A 23,618-nucleotide genomic window follows, 5' to 3' on the forward strand; every position below is an offset into this window, starting at 1 on the left:
TCCGCCCCGGGGCGGGGCGGTGAAGGCGGGGCGGCCCGGCCCGCCGGCGGCGGAGTGCCTTGCGGTGGCGGGGCGAGCCGTGCTGCCCGCGCCGATGGTGCTCATGACCGAGCCGCGGTGCGATGCGGAGGAGCCGAGGGCAGCGCGGGCCGCCGGCCGGCGGGACAACAGGGGCGCTCCGCGGCTGTGAGTAGCGCCCGCGCCGGGACAGGGGCCCCGCTCGGGCCGTGCCCGGGCCGCCCGATGGGCCGGGGCCACGGGGAGCCGCGGGCGGGGGCGGCGGGGGAGCCCCGGGCCGCGCTGGTGGGGGCGTCGGCCTGGAAGAGCCCGGGCAAGAGTCGCCAAGGGGGCTCCGCCTCCGGCCTTAAATTGAGCGCCAACACCCCCGCTCAGCCAAGAGCCGCGCTCCAGCCCAGCGCTGAACTCCAAAGTTACACTTCTAGGAGGAGCAAGGCGTATAAATACTGCGTCTAGTCATTTCATCCAATAGCCTGGAAAGCTTTCTGAGCCGTGGCACAGAAATACAGTAGTTGTGCTTTATCGCTTATGTTAAAGTGCATCGGCTCCTGTGGGAAGCTGTGATCTTTTCCTCTGAGTGCCAGGATAACCCAGAACTTCGTCAAAAGTTCACAAAGTCTGATGCAGGCAAGAGGCATGAAAATGAGAGTTCAGTATGGTGTCCCAGAGACAGGATGGGGCACTTGGGCAGAATGGTGGTCACTTGTCTATCCTGGCGTGGTTCCCTGCTCCTCATCCAGTACCCTTACTCGTACTTGTGCATCTTAACCTAAGAAGTATTGTAAAAATTGAGCAGGTGAGGAGATTGAAAATATTTTTCCTGAGGAAGAGGAGGACCTGCTGGCTGGTAAAGGCTGTCTGCTTGGACTAACTGGTGGAAGTTTTGAAAGTCAGAGGGCTCCAAAGGGTGGGAGGACTCCCCCGAGGCTGCTGACCTTCCTAGCCTCTGAAGATGACTGGGAATGTCGAGAGTTAAAGGTTCATCTCCTGCATTGGTGTCTGGCTTCCTGCAGAGATCTTAAGTTGTTTAGGTGTTTAGGTGCTTGTGTGCCATGGCAATGACCATCACGTGAAAATGTTGCTGGAAYCAAGCAGCTGTCTCTTTCCATATCAGGCTCTCTATTCACATGAGTCTTGGCAGTCCCAAGGATAATGTTTGAGAAGTTGAGCATCTGCAAAGCAATAAGCTAAAATGTGGGGCTTTCTCATCAAAAGAAATTAAAAGAAGTTAACTTTGTCCTAATCTGGGTTAATTCCTCTTCCTAAAGAACTTTTCTTCATAAAAATTTAAACTTTTAACAGCTTCCAGGAGAAAGGAGAACAAGTTACCAGCAGCTAGTTCTTYCTCTGGAAAGAAGCTCTGAGGTCTGTGTTGGCTTTTGGTTTTCTTCCCCCAACTGTTATATGCATGACCTCCAAGCAGGTGTATTCCTAAGTATGTATCACAGTGAAATCTGTTGCCAGAAATAACTTGCTTGTTAGAGAGCACTGGGAATCAAAGTGTCTTCTAAGTGTCCTTTATCCTGTATGGTGTAATCACATCAGTGACTTCACACCACAAATGAAACATAATTCCCAGACCTTCTCTCGAGTCTTCTGACTTCAAGCCTTGGATCCTGATCCCTTGCACAGAATTATGCCAGTGAACCTAATGAAATTCTTCAGGTATGCAAGATCTGTATCTGATTTTTCTCTTGAGAGCAGAACTAGGAGTCCAAGATATTATATGGAAAGCTTAACCTCAGAGGCGCTGCACATGCACAGGTAACTGACCATGTTTCACCCTCAAATGTTTTGTCTTTCAGTCCTGAATCAGTTATAGTTTTAGAAGCAAGGTTGGTCTTAATCAGTGTGATAAATGGAGCTGTCTTACTATGACTCCCTAGGTTTTTTTAGCTATAAATTTTTACTGTTCAGTAGGTGTCATACAGGGGAAGACTAGGTGGTCTGTTCGACTTTAAGATGCAGTGTTCAGCAATACTAGCCTGGGCAGCAGGAGGGTGAAAAAAATCTGGGAGAGGCAAAAAAAAAACTTGAAAAGCTTTGTCTTAAACTAGAAAATTGATAAAAGCACTTGGAAACAAAGTTGGAATTTATTTGCCAGCTCCATTTAACTGGTGTCTGAGAAACTCATCTGAGAAACCCTCGTGTTGATTTGATCAGGAGTTAACCTCACAGGCCAAATATCTTTGTTTTGACTGATGTAAAGTTACAGGGGAGGTTGTTCAGCTCAAGAACAGAATTATGGGTTTTATTCAACTAGAAGTGAGATTCTGACTCATTGAAGATTTGGTTTTAGAAAATGTTGTATGTAAGTGTATGTGGATTTGGTGGAGTTTCATTCCCCTCATGTACTTCCACAGAGCACTATGCAACTAATTGAAAAAAAATACTAGTGGGGTTATAGAGGCTTATGGAATCTTCTAGTGCTTTCCAGAGCTCGAGGGAAAGAGATTTATGTGTATAAAGAGATTTATGTGTGTACAGTAACCTGTACTTCCTGCAGGTATGTTTAAAAGGTTGTTCAGTCTAGAGATGAACTTTGTAGCTTCATATACTGCTGCTACAGTAAAGGTTCCCTGGGGGATAGATGCATCTGAAGAGCTGAAGCTCTAGAAGTATTTTGAGTTGTTTTGGGGTTTGTTTTTTTTTTTTTTTCTTTTTTGTTTTTTTGCAGGGGTTTTTTGTATTAGTTTTTCCTAAAGGTTTCAAAATTAGAAACTGGGAAGTTTGTATTTATCTGACAGTGATTTAGAAGAGTTAAGTGCGTTCATATTGATTCAGAAAATGGGCTACACTGGCATGTTTAGTGATACTTGTATTTGCGAAGTTTGCAGTAGATCTCTGTGAGTKGTACGACCCCAGAGATATTCTGTGTGGAAGATGGGCACTAATTATTCAGACCAAAATAGTGATATGCCAAACATTTATTTCCAAGCAAACAAAAAATTTCTGCACAGAAAAAGCCTTCCAAGTGGTGTTTCTTAACCATTACATCCTAGTGTGGCCTTGGACCARAGGAGTTAACTCTTGCCTTGTATTTAGAGGATTTTTTTACCAGAAAGTGGGGTGTGTTTTATTTGTGGTGGCACTGGACCTCCCATAGAAGATGTTAGCCCTGCTTCAGGGGCAGCTGATGTAACAGATGCTATAGCATTGAAAATAAGAATGTGGTGCATTAAGGAGAAATGGCAGAGGGCTAATAGCAAGCAGTTCATATGCCTTGTCAGCTTTCCTCTACTTGCACCCATATTTGCTTCTCATGAGGCACAGGTAGCACTGGTGTCACCAGTAGTATTCGTCCTGCTATGATTCAATCTGTCTGTAAAAGTGTGATGTAATGGGTTGCTGCATGGCAAGGTTCTGCTAACATTAAGTGGCACATTCTGTCCCTTTATGGTTACCTATCGGGTAATGTCCAGTTACCAAGTGTAACAAAGAAGTGAAGAGACTGGAAGTTAACAGTCTGAAAGGTATGGAAGGTTTCTGTTTGTTTTGTTTTTTTTTTTTGTTTGTTTGTTTTGCAAAAATACATTGTAGAAAGTGGGGAAAATACGCCAATACAAGCAGTAGAAAATGCAAATTTTGTACTTCTGGACAGAGAATGTGATCTTTATGGTTTGTTTGTCCGGCATATTATTCTGCTGTAACAGATGTTTCTTAATAACTGTTTATCAGTTGATGAATTAAAACAAACATAATTGACGGACTTGTGCATAATCACAATTTGCTCTTTTTTTTTTTTTTTTTTTTTTTTGGATCCTTACTTGAGACACCAACACAATGCCTAGAACAATAATGGGGTATTTTTTTATTTATGATTCAGTTTTATTTCAGCTTTGATCTGCATTAACTCTTTTCCAGAATACTTCTACTGCTTTTTTGGGTTTTTTTTTTTTTTTTTGAGAAGGAAAAGAGGTGTAAGCATGTACTTTCAGGGAATTAAGATATTAACATATAATAAGTATCATATTTTTTAATTCATCCATTGTGGTTTTTTCTTATATTTATAACAGAAGTTGTACACTGTATCTGTAAAGATGGACAGGCTTGCAAATGAAATATTTAAATTTAAGGTGTGAGAGGGTTTTCAAGTCTAGATTTGAACCTACATTTGTTCATGATGACATTTTTRATCACTTCTGTTTCTTTCCTTTTTTATCCCTGTCACTTTAAGTGCATGCTTAACTTATAAAAGCAGCTTCTTAAAAATAATTGTTCCATGTGCAAATGCATTATGTGGGTCTGAAGAGCCATTTTTTTTTCCACCCCTGTGTCTCATGTGGCTAACCTGAAATACTCCCAAATATATTTACTGGTTGTATGCAGTCTTTGAGAAATGCTGTTAGGCAGCATAATAACTGCATCTTTGGGCAGCAGGATTTGTTGCTGGTATTTGACAGGTGATGCATAAACATTGTGTCACAGTTTTGTCTTCTTATTTCCATCTCCATAAATGTTGCAGTCATGCAGTTAGTTAGAAATTATGTAGTATCTAATGATGCCGCTGCTGGGAGTAATGATCTTTATGTTCTGTACATTGCTGTTGCTGAGTCTACTTATATCCTTTCCAATGAATCTTTTCAGACCTGTGTGACTTTAACTGAACTTCTGCCTGGCGCTGACTATCTTTGCCTCTGTCCTTGAGAAAGAGCACACTAAGGTTAGGGAGGTTAATAAGCTTCAGATAGAGTGGAAGGAAATAATGTGTACGCTGCAAATAGGCAGCAGAGAATTTAAAACAGAGAAGGGAACACAGAGACAGACTGAAGTCTTTGCCCGCTGTGGATAGAAGAGGGAAATGTTCTAGTTATGTGACTATGAAACAGCAGTTCTGTACATATCCCATAAAACCAGCCATACCCTGGCATATCCTCTACTAAGGTCTGATGATGCGTCAGTTTAGCCCTCTGGCTAACAGTTTTAGTCTGTTTATGTAAGACAGACCACCTAGCGAAAGACTCTTGATGTACCTTTGTAGCCGCCATCTGTGCAATTCTGGTTCAAAAAGAGCTGTTTAGATTTGTCCAGCCTTTTCCTCCACAAGAAGGAAGTAAATAGTGCAGAAGTCCGGTAAGTAACAGAATTATAAATGTATTCCTTTTTGGTTTTGAGAAATTTTACAATACAAAACATGCTATGGCCAGCATGGAGAGTGTGTTTTGCCGTGGAGGACAGCTTGTGGACAGTGGAAAGGCTCAGACTGAAGAAGGAGACTTTGAGACCATTCAGACTCAATATCCTGGTGATATAGGAAAAAAAAAGGTCCAGTTAGCTTTAGGAGGTGTSTGACTACCATGTGTCACAACTGATTCTAATAAGACTACCTTTTTCCAAGACTCTGGAAYGAAAATGGTTCCTTATATTCCACATCACAATCAAAGGTACTGATGTGATTAGTGTTGGTTAGACCCATTGTTGGGAGCTAGTATTTCCTAGTGTGAAATAATAGCTTTTGTATTAAATTATCCTCATTGTTTTCCATTGTTCATGGAAAAGAACACATAGGCAGATCTGTAAGAATAATCACAGGTTGAAAAGATAACAATGGGAAATTTAGCATTGCTAGATCCTTGGTGAACGATTCACTTCAGTCCTTGGTGAAATGTGTGATGAAATGTTAAAAATTACTCAAGTATTCCTTGAGACTTCAAGTTTTGTGTTCTCAGTTAGTGTTGACTTTTAAACAAGGAAAGCACGATAAAGCACAGTACATAGACAYCAACTGATGATTGCTTTTTTCTCATTGTATTTAATTTTGTTTTGCTTTGCACTGTTTTGCTGGGGAACCTCACAAAAAATGTAAATGAGATCTGTAGGAGCAGAATATATCTTTAATACACTTTAAACAAGGAAATCTTATTGAGGATTATCTTTTACCAATGCCAGTTTTCATAGAAACCACTTTATGAGCAAATCCAACCTTCTCTTTGTATAACCTTCTTCTCAAAGGAAGAAGGAGAAGAAGAAGAAGAATCTTCTTCTTCTCAAAGAAGAAGAATCAAAATTATTGTTTCTCATGTACATTGATTGAAACGATTTTTGTGCAGCATAGTGAGTCATTATTTCTAAAAGTGCCGTAGAACAGAAGCTGCTGGTCAAGTGGTTCATGACAGCATCACTTTTTAACAGCAGATAATAATATGAAAATGTTGGTAAGATTGCTCCCAGGCCTCTGCTTTCATCTCTAACTGTTCTGCATTTTTAATAACAGTTGTTAATATAATTATATAATTACATGTGTCTGGTTTTCTTTTTTTTTCCCTTTTTAAAAAAAAAAAAAATTCAATCTGATGCAACTACTTCATTTTTTTTCTTCCTCCAGAAACCAGAGGTACAGCTTCAGTATTGAGGTCAAGCCTTCATTCTTATTCTCTGGCGATCAGTCCTCATTTGTAGAGATGTTTGCATTTTTTTCAGATAGATTTGTGTTGTTTCTGCCTGAGTTAAGAACCAGCTGTGATTGATAGATGTCTATATRATGGTATTGAACATATGAATTGTAAGTAGAGGCAGTATTTATATTTTTTTCTTGAATTTGTTATTGAACAATTGGTAGAACTGGCACTTAAGTGACTTTTCCCTCTTTTCTGAATCCTGAACAAGTCATAAATCAGGAACGTTTTGTTTTTGCCTGTTATCTGTGGGGAGCTAAGGAGAAAAACATATGTTCCTATGCAAAGGAGAGGTGAATTAGTGTCTTTTGCTTAATTTTCTTCATTTTTTCCCCAGAAATATGTCTGTCAAAGGTTTTTGTTGTSTACTGGATTTGACTGTGCCTATGTTCAGATGAATAGTCGTTGGTCATCCTTCTGAAGCTCCCATGAAAACTGCATGATGGGAATGTTGTGGAGTTGAGTGAAGATACATATGAGAGGGCTTTTGCTTTTTGAAGTGGATATATGAAACGGAAACTCTTGGGAAGACAAGAGAGCTAAATGGCTTGTGTTCCTGTTCTAGTGTTAACTTAGTAAAATATCTTGTTATAGTGTCTCTTGTTTCAGAGCACAGGGAATTCTTCTGTGGTTTTTTTTTCTATGCAACTTGATAGCAGTCTGGTTTTGATTAGACAGGGAATACAGACAGTTAATAATAGATGGTATTTAGAGCAGAGAATTTACATACTTGCTAATGACGTCTGCGGTGTCACAGTGATCTTGCTGATGTCCAAGTGGTAAGACAGTGTGAAACTTGATCTAGTTATTATGTGAAATGTCTATTCAGTTTAAGACAAAAACCCAACTTCCTCTGTCCTTAACAGTGTCAGAGGGGTTTCTGTTCAGTACTAAAGCCAAAATTTAATTCATGTGTCAATCAAGACATTGCAACACAGGAATATGAAACTACTCACAGGTGAGTAATTGTGTTTAAAGAGATAGGTGTGGAAAAGAAYACAGTAATTATTTCTGCAATTAATTACCTTGATACATAAAATTAGATTCTGATTTTAAGGAAGTCCCAAACAATCGGGTGAATTTTCTTTTGGTGCCACAGACATCAAGATTTCAGCTGTGCCTGCTGATGTGTTTCATCCTAGAAGCACGTGGTGTATGTGCAAGTGTGCCCATCCATATGCATGTTTGACACAGTTAATGTGCAGCTGTGTAACTCTGCCTCCATTATGCCTTGTTTGGCTCTGATCTCAAGAGAAGAGAATTAGCCTGCTCCTTGAACAACCTGAGAAAGTTAAATCTCAGTCTGGTTCATACCTATTCATATTGACAAACTGACCTTCTCTGTCATGCAGGGTTTCACATCTCCGCACCGTCATTAATGCCTTGCTACTCTCTGTATGTGTTATAAGCACGTCTGCTGGCTGTAGATTTTCTATACAAAAGACATACAAAATCCTGCACTTCAGAATCAGCTGCTTTATTTCCTTTAGATTTCAGCCTTAAGTGCAAGCTATGTACTGTGTATATGGAGTTATACAAATAACAAATGGATGCATTATGGCCATCTTTAACATCTATTATAGCAGTTTTTAAGCAGTTTTCTGCCCCTGTGTGATAGCTGTAGCTCATTTTCTTCCTGTTTTGATACTTTGGGAGTCTTGATGTTTGGCTGTCCATTTGCATGGTAAAAATGGTATGTGGTCTTAGAAGTAAATTAAATAAGGACATTATTTTGAGGTATTGTTTCTGGGAGTTGTGTCATCTTACATCTGCTGTGTGCCACRTAGCACTGAAGCATGGCAGTAGAGCTAGGGGAGGCATTTTGCTTCTGAGTGACCAGACTGTACAGACAGGCAACACCTAAATCCTCAGATTGAGCACTATTGTTAATTTTTCCAGCATGGAGACCATTCTAATATGCTATGGAGCAGACAGCAGGAGAATTTACAGTGGAAAGGTATTTTCTTCAGTCCAGGTGTGAAGTAATGGAACTGTGTACAGTCAGAAAGCAAGCTCATCAGATAAAGCACCCCAGAATCTGATTACACACTCAAAAAAAGTTTGTTCAGACTAGTGTGGCATAGAAAGGATGTCTGTTAGAATGGTTGGACATGCCTTCTCAAAGAAAACTTAAAGACTTCAGTCCTAGCAAGAGGTAGTTTGAGGTGGTTGCTTCTCTAGGACATGATAGGTCAAGGAAAGTAAGTGGTTAGGAGGAGACCTCTGCCCTGCAGCACACTTAGCAATGTCCTTCCAAGCATTGGTACAGTCCATCTTACTGTCTTGTAATCATCTCTGTCTGAAGCGTGTTGCTTYTATGTCTTTCAGATAATGCCTGGATAAATCTCTTCATCCTGCTCCGTCTTCTCTGCTTTTAAAACCTGCTAAAGTCTGGGATACTTAAATATATGGAGTTTCTTTGACTTCAAGTTTCTGTAAAAATAACCCATTCCTTTTCCTGAATAGACTCATGTCAGGGAGAAGGAATAACTGAAATAACACTATTGSTTAGCATTAGGACTGTTCACACTACTTTGATTTCTTTGTCAAATCCTGTCAGTCTGCCAGCAGCTACCCGGTAAATCCAACAGAACCAAAAGATACAGAATGTCATTGTATTTGTGATGGGTATTTTCTCATGTGTTGTACCAAGCATGGTTGTGGACATTAGGGGAGAAATTACTCCTCAACCCTTTTCGTTGATCATTTGCAATAATACACCAGTCTAACCAATGTTGCAAAATTAATCCTCTTTATATAATAGAAGCGAAACTGGACTAGCAGGGCCTTTAAGGTAAAATGATGATCTAAAATGTGTGGTCCATCCACAAAAGGAAAATTGCACCAATGTTGAGTCACGTTAAACCCTTGGGATATATGCTTTGGCTCCAGTTTTGCAAACAATTGAAGATGTACCTAACATCTTTGATTATTCAACAGCTCTTTTTCCTCCTGCRTAACTGATCTGCAATTTGTGGACTCGGGAACTGGTTTGTCACAACTTATTATGGCTTCTGAGCCTCTAGACCAGTTATCAGGTGGACCAAGTAGCAYGGGTGACCCGAGGAAGCTTTGTAGAAGTATTTGTGTAGTTGTAGGGARTTAAAGACAATGACAGCCATATAGTTCTGGAATTTTGATCTGTCCTGTGTATGCCTGAAAAGTGTTGATGTCTCATTCATAACAAAGGGAATGGAAGATTCTTCTGGTACTTACAAAACACGTACTGMTAACTTAGCTGCTGTGTGGAGCTATAATTATCAGAAGTATGAGGAAAAATCCTTATGTAGTTTTTCATTATGTGAAGGAGGCATAAGGAGGTAGAGTGAAGGATAAACATGGTGAAACTGTATCAGCAAGAATAGACCCTACTGCTGCTGTCAGAGTCAAGTGTCACATGGGTGAGTCTCCTCACACCTGTGCTGCTGTTCCCRGCTGCAGAAAGCAGACCTGGAGAGGTGAACAGGCTGGCACAGGTTCCCACACACACCTGTCAGCAGGTGGGATGGAGCTCCCTRCCATCTGAAAGTAGCTAGATGAAATGGGTTCAGACACTAGACATTCAGGAATAGTAGAAGTTAGTAGGCAAGAAAGAAAGAATAGAACAGGCTCACTGGTTTAACTGCAAAGTGTGGAATAACTTACAGATGAGGGAAAGGGAGTATGAGTAGTAAGTTAAAAAAGCAGCAGCAAAGCATCTAACCATGCTGACAAGTGTAAGTGAATGCTAAAACCTTGTTACAGGGTTTTTTTTTTAAAAGATATTTGTAGTACAGAGGTGTAAGACAGGCCACCTTAGTCAGCTGGTAGCACCRCCATGTAAGAATAGCAGGCTGCCCAAGGCAGTGATGGGCACCAGTCAGGCTTCAGGCTCAAGTAACTATGTCTTAAAAACAGTGCTTGTTACATTGTTTGTAATGTAACAAGTAGTAGTCCTGTTCACTTGGGAGTTTTCCTGCTGAGCTGCTTTTTTTGAAATGCAGATGTGAATGAACCTGACAATTTTTCCTCACCCTGTTCCTCCTTGCACTCATTTCTGGTATTTTTCTGGCCATCCTTGGAGCCAAGGATTTGGGGAATAGAATACAGCAAGACTGTGAATAAGACATTTTCRGGATATGCAGACTTTTGGAATACAAACTCCCCTATGTTTGCAGGGARCACCTTGAGTTGGTAGTCTGTCAGTCTGCTTAAAATCTCTTAAGAGCATAAAGGTGCTTATTTGGGTTTTTCAGGCAGATTGGGTTCCACTTCAATTTCATTAATTGCCTATTTAATTGTAGTTTATGTTGACTGAAAATAAAAGCTGATGATTTGTGGTCAGGCAGAGCTGATCCAAGAATGAAGTGAATAATAGGTTTTTTCCTCATTGGCATTCTGTGTAACTGAAAGGATTACAGCACTAATGGTGTGTGACTTAGGAAGCAGGAATTCAGTGCCCCTGTGGTGGTGAGTCCTAAGGGTTAAGGAAGAATTAGATAGGAAAACAGCTGCTCTATGTAAATATAAGATGCCTTGAGAATCCTGGCATTTGTCCTGTGACATAAGGTCTAGTTTAGCTGTGAGGTAGGATAACACCTCWTTAGATCTCAATTAAGGTGTTGTGTGGTGTATCTTCTGATCTTATTTATCAGAGTGTAATAAAAGCAAAAGATCTTTTTGTGCCCTTCCTAAGAGAAGATTAAATCAGTTTGAGGACCTCTGTTAGCAAAACTTTAGTCTTAGTAGGAAAAAAAACCTGTTCATAATAAAGACAGTGTCACATGGTGGCAGTGGTATTGCTGTAAAATTGCAGAAGTTAAACATTATGATGGAAAGCTTCTGTAAATGGGGTCATTCAGGCCATGCATTAATTTAGTGGGCAACACAGTTTGGCTTTCCTGTTCAATCCTAAAAGCATCCGATAGTTTTTCTGAGGCTTCAAGTTTCTGCAGGCAAGCATGTGTATATATTTGCCATGTCATTTTAAAGTATCATCATTCTTCACACCCTATTATTAATATATAGCTTTTTTCCCTCTAAATTTCCTGAGTTAACAGTTTTTTGGAAAATCATGGAAAGGAGAGCCATGGAAAGCTCTAATAGCACCTTGCTTAGCATTCAGAGTCTGGGTGTGTAACATTCATTTCTGAAGCAGTGACGCRTGCTGTGAAAAGACAATGCACTGTGGTAGCAGTGCTGCTTTTGCAAAATAAAACCAGTGCTTTTGTTCTTGGAGAGAAACCTTTATTGTGAAATTCTGCATGTAGACTCTCACAGAAGAGGTAAGTGAGAGGCAAAATAGGATCCAACTTCCTGTTGCAATACTGAGCCACAAATAATGTGCTAAGCACCATGTGCTGTCATGCAAGATGTTTTTCTCCTGGCTTGCCAATCAAATTAATTTCCATTAGTCATCTGATTCTGATTACTGAACATGGAATGGGTTTTTCCTAAATGAGATGTTCTCTTCAGAACAGAAGCTAGAGCTACAAGTTTTATGAGTGCTGAAATATCCATGGCAGTATTTCAAYTTTCCGCTCTTCATTGCTGAAATTCCAATACTGGAGCTCAGAGTACAGCTCACATGTATCATACTGTCAAGTCAGTAGATGACGATTTCTTCAGGGCCTTCATGGAAAGATATGTCATAATTTTGTTCTTTCATATATGCTGTATTGTCAACATGTTGCAGTGGCATTTGACATCACTGTGAATCCTATAATATACACTTTTATCTCTTTAGTTATTTGCTTGTTTGCTTTTCCCTCTGCAGTTCAGATGGGGAAAATGGAACAGATGAAAAAAGAAAGGCTGGAAAATCACCCATTGTGTTGCTRCAGACCCCTTCCACTGAAATGGAGTATTTTGATGACCGGAAAAAAGTTGACGTCGCTAGGTAATGTCAGAAATACTGTCAATTTTCTTCTAGTTAGATAACTGGATATAATTAGATATAAATAGATAATGGCTATAACCCACTTGAAAAACTAGACAGAGTAGCAGGGCACCTTCCTGGGTTGCTCTGTTGCCCACTGCAAGCAGTCACAATAAAATTTAGACTTTGAGCTGGCTTAGTGTCCCTGTTTAAGGAAAAAATATATTGCACTGTTTAGTCCACAGTGTGAGTTACATCCCCTTCATAATCAATTTGACAGGCAGTTTTAGTCCTGGCCTGTTTCCAGAACACTTTCCTGCTGGAATATTGATTGTCCATGGTAAAACTATGACATAAGTTTTCGTTTTTGACTCTCTGCTGTATATTACATCAGATTTTTTTAATGTCCTCACAAATACACTCATTCTTCTTTCGTTTGAGTACTGSAATGCATTTTAAATAGTTCTGAAAGAAGCTAAAATCCTGCTTGGATGGCTTGAACACAACCTTTGCATTGCTTTCATTTTGTCAACTGAACAGTCAGTGCAAAAGTCAATGTTCAGCCCGATACTGTGGGTTTGGTCACAAGGAAAATATTTTTTAAAAATCACTTAATTACATGAGGCAACTTTGAGGAAAATGTGTTTGAAGGAATAAGTCATCACTTTTTTTTTTTTTTTTTTTTTTTTTTTTTTTTTTTTTTTTTTTTCCCAGATTTTGCAGTCTTAACCTCTCAATACTGTAATTGACTGCATTTGGTGAAGGCATTTTTATCAGACCTACAATTTGTTTCAATTTTACCTGTACTTTACATAAGCACACAGATACATGTATTAGCTTTTTCTTCTGCGAGGGATCACCTGAGATGCAGCCAGTTTCCCTGCTGTCTAAATCAGTCTCCATAGCACTTAGAGTTTCTCTTCCTGTCACTGTTACAGTATTTACTGGAAACCCTGAACCTCTCAAGCTGAGGGAAGTAAAGAAGACTTGTGCAGGATATGATGCAGTAATGGAAACTTTTATAACACCTTTCTTTCCCTACTGTATCTTTAGTGTTTTTCAGTTCATTCAGTATGAGTCCTGTGTTATATTTTTATCTTTGGCTGTCAGTTTGCATCTGAAGGCCTCTGAGAAAGAGCTACTTAATTTTTGTAGTAAGTTGATGTGCATTTATTCTCTCTCCTCTTTCTGATTTGTGAAACAGTTGTACCACCTCTCTGTTAAAGTCCATGCCTTTAATACCTCCTGTATAAAACAGACAAAACTGATTTTCACAGCCATCCACAGAGAATCTGCTCTGCACTTGTTCTGTTTTASAGGTGTTTGAGGTTTTGTTTGGTTTTCCAGTATAAATGGCTGGAGCTGTACAAGTACAGCTACATATACAACTGGCATTCAGAATTCCATTTCATTTCCTGTAGAGTTGCTGGTTATCTTAATAATTTCATTACACTACACTGCACAGTTCATAGCCATCCTCTGACTTGTGCACCTGTTTTTCTTCTCTTTGGCACTTTTCAAATGAGTTCACATCTTGTAATACGAAGGTGGTTCTGTACGCYGCCTTCCACTTCAGCTACTAAGTTTTGTCTTATTTTATCTTGTATAGTAAGGAATATACTTAGTATCAGTATTTCACATGTTGCCCAGAAACAAATGTGAAGCTAAGCATTGTAATAATTCATTAAGTTGGAAAAACTTCTTTAACTTTTTTTACTTCCTTACAACTAGTAGGTTATTTAGAATATCCCTTCTAAATTCAAAGAAGACCCTTAGCAGACTGTCACAGTTTAAGAAAAAGATACACTCTTTATCTCTGCATAACTCTTGATAAATTAAATAAGTTGTCTATAAGTTATCCAAGGAACATCTAATATGTTCCATGGAAAAGCACATCCTGTTGGTAACTTACCAAGACCAATGAACTGAGGTCAGGTTTTTGTCAAATGCTTTAAATCTTCAGGACCAAGAGCAGCACAGATAGTCCAGTTTTGACAATCAAGAGTGACCTCAAGATTGAAAGGAAAAAACGTGCCTCAAATCAGGTAAGGCAGAGAGTCTACTTGTTTGCTTAAGTACCGTAAGAGTAAACATGTAACTATCATGAGATGGCTTTTGTTTAGCATTACTGTAGTTCATGGTTGTATAAGGACATAGGTTCCTTTTTCATCAGTGTTTTTGGGTCTGGATAAAGGATGATACAGACTTAATAGCCACATAGAAAAAGATAAGGATTTATTGTAAAATAAGTGGGCAAAATGGGAAGGTGTGGGGAGGACAGAAAGTGGAGGAGGTCACTTGGTTGTCAGACTGTCTAATTGTGTGTTTTGGGTGTGGGGCTTTTTGTTTTCTAGCTGAAGGCAAATGCACATTTTCATAAGCTGTTTCTAGATGTTCCCATTGATGAGCCACTGAAACAAAGTAAGTATTAATCCCCGTGTTTTTGTTGGCCATGGATCCTAATTAATGTTGTTTCCTAACAACGTTGTGGTATACAAGAGGAGCTACCTAAATTTTAAAAACCTTAACTCCAGTTGCATAGAGCTATAGGGCCTTGATCCACATGCAATGGGCATTTTGTTTTAATCTTGGAAAACTTATATGTTTGCATGTTCAGTATATTGGAAATTGTAGCCCATTTTGCCTTTCTTTGGAAGTAGCCTAATTTTTTTTTTAGTACTGAATCTTCCTTACTAAAGACACTACTTGGGACARCATTTGTCAAGTGATTCGCTTGAGTTTTTGCTGTTGATGATGTTTTAAAATTGAAAAATGCTGATAGGAAAAGGAATATTTAAACGTTTAAATATTTGTACTATTGTCTGTGGTTCTTATAACAAAGGAATTCTACATAGACATGTATAGCAAATGAAAGAAATACAGGGAAGGTGGTTCATGAGTGAGAAATGGTTTGCTCAGTGTCTGAAGTAAAAGCAGTGTTGCGCTACATGTGTTGTGCCTCTGTTGTACATCTAGTTTAGACAACTACCATAGAGCTAGAAGTTTAAAGATAAAATCTTTCATTAAACTCTCTACATTTAAGTTATGCACTTACCTAGAAATTAGTAGAAAGTTTATAGGAGAATATAAAGCTAGGCAGTAGTCTTTTCTGAAAGACTTTTCACCTTTGGAGGCCAGTTGCATGTTACTATTCATTTTATTAATTTCAGTTGTTGTCCTTCGAATATTTTGAGGCTAAACTTAAACCCATGACATCTTCTGAGCTTGTCAGTATTAGTTAAATTTACTGCAAATTCTGAGGTTTGGCAATGTTTATGAAAAGAATTAAACCTAAACATATCATGACTTTGAAAAAAGWACAAAGCAGAAGCCAAATTGGCTTGGTTTGGGTTGTGATTATATTAAAGATTATAGCATATCTCTTTGTTTCAGGCTTTACCTGTGCTCTGCAGAAAGAAATTCTATACCAAGGAAAGTTATTCCTTTCTGAAAATTGGATTTGCTTCCATTCCAAGGTTTTTGGTAAAGACACTAAGGTTAGTAAAATCGTTATGTACAGAACAATAATGCTATTTGTTGCAATCTGTTCATCACCAGAAGTTCAAAGTACTGTGCAAGCCTAGAATATTAGTACTTCTAAGTTTTATCGAATGCAATCACTATTCATAAGTGATGTTTGAAATTCACTGTAGAACTGAGCACTATTGTCATTAGAGATTTAGTCTCTTGTTTAAGCACTTTGTATCTCAAAGAAACAAATTAAAGTGCAAGTGAGGGCTTGTCAAATGCATGTAGCACAAACTGCAAAAATGTTTCTCTTGGGGAAAATACTTAAAAGAGGAGGAGCAGGAGACAGAAGAATGAAGGCTGAAAAGCATTAAGGACTCGAAGGCTATAGTTTGGGAACTGGAGAGAAGTATAAAGCATATTAAAGGCAGTTAAAGAAGAAAAACTAGAGAAAAAGAGGAACTAAAACTGGCTTCTGACTTGAGTAGCAAAGATCTCTGAAGGATTCTTCTAGCACTCTCATTTTGCATAAATAGAGGACAGGAAAAGAAAAACAAGTTGGCAGGGTTTTTGCTTGTGAGCCTAGTATGCAGAGCAGAAATGAGATGTGAGCTRTTGGGTGGATCATAAATTAGTGTGTCTTGGTGGCCCACCTAAGGCTTAATACCCTTAGTGGTGAATGGTGCGCGTACAGAAAAAACAGAAGCTTTGCAAAGAGATTTGGTTCTATTGATTTAGAGCTTTTGGAGTGCACTTTGTTTACATACTCTGCTTTGGTTTTGACCTCTTTTGGGGAAACATACAGATTTTCTTCAAGGATTTMTTTGGCTTCTTTCTTTCAGGTACGTCTTTGAACAAAGTTCCTGGTTAGATCCAGGGAACTGAATTCTGAAAGTGGCTTAGGGGTTGAGATTGTCTCATTCCTCTGCTATCAAAAATTTTTATAGAATRCCATCTGTTTTTAAAGGGCTTTAAGTAAGGTGCAGTAGTTTTAAAGAATTCTTAAAATTATTAACAGCATGTTATCCCTAGCAATTTTAAGGGTTATTGTGTTTTACCACTTGGCCCAAGATTGTTGTTGATTCTTAGTTAATAGATTCTGTTAGTCATCGACARTACTTTAATGTCGATGGTGTGTATGTTGGTAAAAGCTATGTGACATGAAAATTAACATCTGGTTGAATACTGTGATTCAATATTAGTAGCATCTATCTTAGCAATTTATTAAAATTGAAGCTGCTGTACTAGCAATTTTCTGTTCAGCACGAASAAATGTAAATACTTGAAGCTGTAACTACTTTAAACAGCTCTYTAAAATCACCTAAGCTAAATGTATGCAAGAAAATGGTAGAACTGTACTGAGTAGAAAAACTTGAAATAGAATGATGATGATGTAGTACTAGGAAATACCTTTGTCAACAGGTGTTTAAATGCAGGAATGTGTGCATAGTTACATATATGCTGAAAAATGAAAATATTTTACAAGATGGGGTAAAATAAACACTATTTGCAAATGTGATTATAGCAGTATTGAAAATTATTCAGTTCTGGGTCTTATTTTTAGAAAACATTGAGAGCAAAATTAAGAGTGAAGGGGATAGCCCTTATCATTTACYTACAGCTTTGTTCAGCTTTTGGGAATCCCGTAAAGAAAAAAGCAGGAAAATCAGGGATACAGTGAAAAATGATGTAGTGGGAGGGGAAGGAGGAAATCAAGCTGGAYAGGAAGAGTCTTAGCAGTCAGATACACTGACAGTTTCCAAGATGCAAAGACTCTGTTGCTTAGAACTTGGAAAACCTCTTAAGCTTAGGGAYAAAGTGTTTTATTATGAGAAACAGCAGATTTACACACTCCAGTAAATTTTTGAGAAAAATTCTACCTGGAGATTTTTTTTTTATTGAAAGCTTTTGTGCAAGGGACATTTATGCAAATCAGGATGTTTGAGTATGCCGTAAAGACACTGCATATTCAAAACTAAAAGATTGTTTCTGCAGGATGGAATAGGCATTGACAGACATCACTTTCTTTCTAGATGGCTCTATATGTGTTGACAGTGAGTCTGTCTGGGATTTAGACATCATCTTACTCTTTTAAATTACTTTCTAAGTTTCCTGCAGGTAAACCTTTTATTCTGAAATAATTATTATTCCACATAGATTCTACTATTTCAATCTAATGTTGTGGGAACAGTGCAAAAACAAATGCTTAATGCCACTGAAACACACTTAAGTATTKATTACAGTAATGTAATATTGTCCATCAATAATATGGATAATATTATTCTGCACACAGAAGAATGCTGTTAACATCTCTGATTTTAAGTTCTTTGAGGTGAATTGTGAACTGAACCAACTAGAAAAATTGTAAGCTGCATTTTTTTAGCTTGTAGCAGGATTTCTGTTCAAATARTTTTGGACAGTCTTGAAAACAAACTTTTATACACAAATATATGTATTTTTTTTACCTGGAGCAATTTTTCATTTCATGATTTCGTGTTACCTTTGTGAACAAAAGTTAACAAGAAATTGCATGGAGTAACTTCAGTCTCCTCTAATGACATGTTTTTGATTCAGTGCTGTGACAGCTAAKTGAACAATTTATGAACACTTTTAACCTTGCTTCCAAGTTTCTTGGGTAGTTGTGACAGCCTTTGCCAAAGGTATTTTTAACAGSATCTGTTTCTTAATCATGTGTATCCAGGATTATTATATTTGCCTGATTCACTAAACCTCTAAGCTTTTCAACTGATTATCTACAACCCCTTTGTAACATGGGGTTTACAGGAAGAGCCCATGCAGAGCATCTGAAGTAAAATACTCTGAAACTTAGCAGATGTTAAGTTAATGGGGTTGGATGTAAACACAAAGCAGGAAGGAAAGTTGAGAACTTTCGAATGTAAATGTAGACTGCCTGGTTGGCATACATGTGAATCAGCTGAAGTCAGCAGGTATGTGGGTATTGGGTCATTCAACATTGCTGAAGGATGAGATGTTTACTCACCTTTTTGTTTGCAGATCTGTAAGTGGTGAGAAGACTTTTATGTTCATTTTTGAACGAGCTTGTGTTATCTGATGTGTTCKAAAATATTTGGTTTCTAAACAAAGAAGCATAGCTATAAGAGTGGTTTGTTTTGCTGATCTGCAGTGCATTAAGGCTATGGTCTTGTGAGAGCCAGAAGGGACCAAGAAAGGGAAACACAAACAAAACCCGGGATTARCATTTTATAAAAGCAGAAGTAAAAGTAGTTATGAAATGCAATAATCTGAAACCATACCTATTTCACATGAAATAATAGTAATCAGAAATGTAGTGGAGGAGTCTTTAAATGGCAAGTGCAGAAGATCTGGCTTATCCCATAGCTGGGCTGGSTCCTCGGGAGACAGCATGGTGCAGATATGTGCACCATGAGTATTGGGATTCAAATGCTACTTGATCTTGTTTCAGATTAGTATACCTGTGCTGTCTGTGACACTTCTGAAGAAAACCAAAACTGCCCTTCTTGTGCCAAATGCTCTGATCATAGCGACAGTGACAGATAGGGTAAGTACTGGTAGAGGACATTGGTATTACAGTGAGAAAATAAAAACCAGAATTCTGTTTGCCACCTGCTCTCTGTAATCTTTCATTTCTTGTTTTCYAAGATTTCATAGCACCAGATGATCTCTGAAAAGGCTGGGTTGGGAGGTTCATGCACAGAGGATTACCTTCCTTGTTGGCAGCTCTGTCAGTGTTCTTCATTTACTTGTATCTCTTACATAACCAATCATACCATAGGCACACAAAAAACTATTGCTTACAGTGCTATTCCAGAATAGTAATTGCATCAATCAATGGGAAATGGATTATCCTAAGAGCAGCTTTGGAAACAACCCATTTTCATTGTAGTATGGCAGGAAAGTAATGTGTGGGTGCAAGGGGACTGTACATAAAAGCAATTTTGGGCATTAGTTTGTTTGGGTTTTTTTTTAAGGATAGGTGAAACAAAGCATGCAAAGTGTTTTTAAAAGAAACAACAGATCTGGATTATGCTCTGGTTCCTGCATGAGAACACGGTAACTTTTATGTGCCTGTTCTGTGATCGTGTGATTAACCTCAAGTAGAAAGCTTAGAAGGACCTTAGGCTTTTCCTGCCATACAATTCTTGAAAATAGTTACTTGATCTGCAAAATSAGCTATCAGTTTTATTTTGATAAAAGGAAGCTTGTACTGTATGCCTTTTCTTAAACAGTTGTGGRACTTTTGTTTTTCAGTACATGTTTGTCTCATTACTCTCCAGAGATACAACCTACAAGCTCTTAAAATCTATYTGTAGACATCTTGAGGTGAGTACTCTTGTGGCAGTGAAGATTGTATGTAGCTTTGTGTTCATTAGTATTGCTATCCTGCTGAATGCTAGGTACTCTCTGCTTGTGTTCCTTGTTAACACTGCTGCTTTTTTTTTAGGATACAAGCATGGGCAACAGTCCRAATCCCTCTTCGGCAGAGAACAGCTTCAGGGTTGATCGCCCTAGAACTCTGCCCCTGGTAAATGGTTTAGAAGTTTGTTCATTTGTTGCATGGTATCTTTCATTGCAAGTTCTATTTATAATGCCTGAAGAAAGGAAACCAAAGGAAATCATGACATCTGTTTCAAAAACTTCCATGCATTTTTAACACTAGAAAACAGTGGGAATAATTAGCATAATTATCTGGTGACATGCAGTTTGTATATGTGCATATGCTTTTGATTTATTAATCATCTGTGTGTTCTTCATATCTCTGTGTGGCAGTCACCTTTCATTGTGCTGACATAAAGTTGCTTTATCCTCTGCCACAAACAGTTTTCAAAGTGTTTGTAGTAGCAAACCTTCCTCTGTAAGCCAGTTCACTTATCTGAAAGRGTTGTGAAGTCACATGTGATGCCCAGAGTCTAAGTCTATTAATGCTTGTTCCAGACTTCATAATTTGTCTGACTTAACAGTCTTTCTTTTAGTCAAGGCAGGGATGAGGCTTGAATTCTGGTGATTTTATGGAGCTTATTTTTTAATTTGATCTCAATATCTTGATACCAGAGATTGCTCCTGCTTGAACAGCTCTAAAGCTTTGACTTTTGGTTTAGATTCTAGAGGAAGGTCAGAGGAAATTAGATTGCTTAGATTTAGAGCAGGGCCAAGCCTTTTTGTGATTTGTTCTCCCCATCAGGATTTCAATGAAGATTACTCTGATCTGGATGGAATAGTGCAGCAGCGAAGACAAGAGATGGAAGAGTCCAGCAGCACAGGCTCACAGACACCAGAGCTGGAATGCTTCCAGGGTGAGTGGGATTATGGAGCCCCAAGAGAAGGAGAATGGAGTAGCTCTCAATTTAGCTTTTTGTATCCCTGATGTGGGATCCACATGGAGAATTAGGTGGATTTTGAGGTCTTCCTTAAGCCCGCAATCCCTACATTTCTGTTACTTTATCCCTCTACAATCCAGACTCAGGCAATKACTTGGTCATCAGAAGATCTAAATTGTCACTACTGGTTCCAGTGGCTTAGCCATTCAAGCAGATAGAATGTAGGAGCCATTCATCCTTTAAAATTCAAAAGAACAACAAACAATCAAAACCCATTCTAAAGTAGTTCAGGTCACAGTGCAACTTCTTACTTGTACAAATAACATTCTGTACTTATTTTATTCTTTGCAGCTATTTAGACACTGTCAAAGTTGTTCTTTCTTTAATTGCTTTTTTTAATCTCCTATTGTCTCCTATTCTTCAGCTAATTAGCAGCCATTCTGACTGAAACTCACTACATAGAAGTTCATGAGTACAGCAATACTTGTTTTATGTAGCTCATGCTGAATGTTATTTGAAAACCTAGAGTATTCTGCTGTACAATTAAGATGATAGTATATTGTTATGCTATTACTGCGCTGGGTTCCATCTTGACCCTAATTTGTATAAGAAACTCTTGAAAGAAACTCATTTTTTTACAGCAGTTTTCTGTCATGTTATTTTTYATTAACTCTCCTTTTTGCTCTSTGTCTTGTTCAGCAGGACGATTTGCTTTCACTGATATTTGATRTTTACTGTGTATGTGTTTTTAATTGTGTGGTGCAGTTCATGAAGCTGTAACTGAATTGTGGTGTCTTCACATGCCTTAAAAGTGCTTCTGAATAATGGCTTAGTTTACTGTCTTATTCCTGTCAAACCCATTCAATTTTCTTTTTTCACAAATCAAAACCAATATCCAGGTAAAGAACCATCCTAGGAAAAAGGAATTGAAGGTAGGGGTGGAGGATAGCACATCTGTTACTCATGGTTTTTTCTTGTGCATCATTAGAGTAAGTCCAGGATAAGCAAATAGAGTATAAAACTGAGTGTGATTAGATTTTTCTGTCCTATTTCTTTCAAGATATCATTGGCATTTTTCAAGATGGTCAGGAAAGAGAGTCGTAATGTCCTTTATAAAGTGAAAATTCATTACCCCTATTTGAAGTTGCTATTAAAGTAATTTGGAATCATTAGTAAATTCAGGCCTTTTGAGAGATGACTTTTGTGACTATGTAATCTTCTGCCTGGAAATTCACTAGTAGCCTTCAACATTTTCATGGGTTGCCATCTTTCAAAAGATCTGGAAATATAAATGCAACATACATCATCTTCTTTTAATCTAGGTGCTTCTTTTTATTTTGCGTTGATKTGAAATTAGTATGTAAACTATTTCAAGGCTACTAAACCAACTGCTTGTTTTTACTTAAAACTACAGATACGCACCTTTTAAAATCCTCCTCTTCCTCTGTTTTTTGACCAACATAAGCTCTCAACAATTTCCTTTGGTTTCATATTTCAACTTCATTAAAAATCTTTCTTTTGACAGATTATCATGTTGTTGAAACASAGACTCACTTGAAAGTGTCCAAGCCTGAGGCCAAGTCTGTTCGTTCAGATGTACATAGTAAACATGGGCCTGATGGAAAAGCCCGAAACAGTCTTCGAAATGGTAAGAAATCAAGGCCACATCGTCTGATGGAGTAATTTGAGATAAGCTTGCAGAATTATATCAGTTCACATCATTTGGAAGATCTCTTTCTTGTTTATCCTTCTGTTTCCATTATCTGTTGTATACCTCAAAACACTTCCCAAGAATTTAATAATTCTGTGGTCTGGTCTGGTCAAAGTAACACTTGTTTTTCTCCCTTATAGGCCATTCTGAAGCTTTCAGGTTCCTCCACAAAGTGAAGTCCCAGAAGCTCTTATCTCTGAACCACGTACTTGTATTTTATGCAGTTCTGTAAGTTAGCAAAACAAGATTGTCAAAAACTACCRTTTTCTTATGTTAACATGATTGATATTATGTAAGCATGATGGATATAATCTACTCTTTACTTGAAAAAAGGAAATTATTGGGAATTGCAGCCTTTACACTTTCCAAAAGTGTGTATATACCTATATACACTTGTATATATGTATATCTATATGTATATACAAATATGTATGTAAGCCTGCTGGGGCAGGCTTACTTAACTGGGCATTAACTTTTAAAAGCAAAGGATCTTTGGRTTCAGAATATGTTAAAAGTATTTAAGTACTTGCAGGTTCCTTTTGCATGTGTCRTGGTTTGGAATGCTGGCCAAAAGCCAGGCACCCACAACACCTGCTCATTCGCTCTCCCCCMMCACCACACTGGGTAGAGAAGAGCGAAGGGGAAAAACAACTAACAAAAGGGTTCATGAGTTGAGATAAGGAGCAGGGAGGAAACACTTGATGGACAAAACAGGCACTAMTTAAATTATCAAGTGAATTTACTATAACAAAGTCAGAGGAGGAGAATAAAAAATAAAATACAACCCTTAAAGACACCGATCTTCTCCCCACTCCCTCCTCCCTTCCCACCAACTACAAAGCAGCAGGAAC

At 38.3% G+C, this 23,618-nt stretch overlaps 1 protein-coding gene across 3 annotated transcripts in view; it reads left to right on the plus strand.

Annotated features, from left to right (window-relative positions):
* The window catches only part of GRAMD2B (GRAM domain containing 2B), a 42,997-nt gene that overhangs the window by 11,770 nt on the left and 7,609 nt on the right, over positions 1–23,618 (plus strand). The window contains exons 1-11 of one of the 3 annotated variants that reach the window (XM_057367771.1): positions 31–186; positions 12,169–12,291; positions 14,234–14,315; positions 14,625–14,691; positions 15,664–15,767; positions 19,184–19,279; positions 19,990–20,061; positions 20,183–20,263; positions 20,921–21,032; positions 22,582–22,704; positions 22,908–22,995. In XM_057367771.1, coding sequence (XP_057223754.1) covers positions 95–186; positions 12,169–12,291; positions 14,234–14,315; positions 14,625–14,691; positions 15,664–15,767; positions 19,184–19,279; positions 19,990–20,061; positions 20,183–20,263; positions 20,921–21,032; positions 22,582–22,704; positions 22,908–22,995 — 1,040 coding nt within the window. In that variant the 5' untranslated portion in view covers positions 31–94. Of the gene's footprint in view, positions 1–30; positions 187–326; positions 1,783–12,168; positions 12,292–14,233; positions 14,316–14,624; positions 14,692–15,663; positions 15,768–19,183; positions 19,280–19,989; positions 20,062–20,182; positions 20,264–20,920; positions 21,033–22,581; positions 22,705–22,907; positions 22,996–23,618 lie in introns of those variants that run through there. The other 2 variants (XM_057367769.1, XM_057367770.1) reach the window with 2 other exon arrangements.

This window comes from Malurus melanocephalus, unplaced genomic scaffold (assembly GCF_030028575.1).
Source record: "Malurus melanocephalus ecotype Western Australia unplaced genomic scaffold, MMel_1.1 scaffold_84, whole genome shotgun sequence".
NCBI lineage: Eukaryota > Metazoa > Chordata > Aves > Passeriformes > Maluridae > Malurus > Malurus melanocephalus.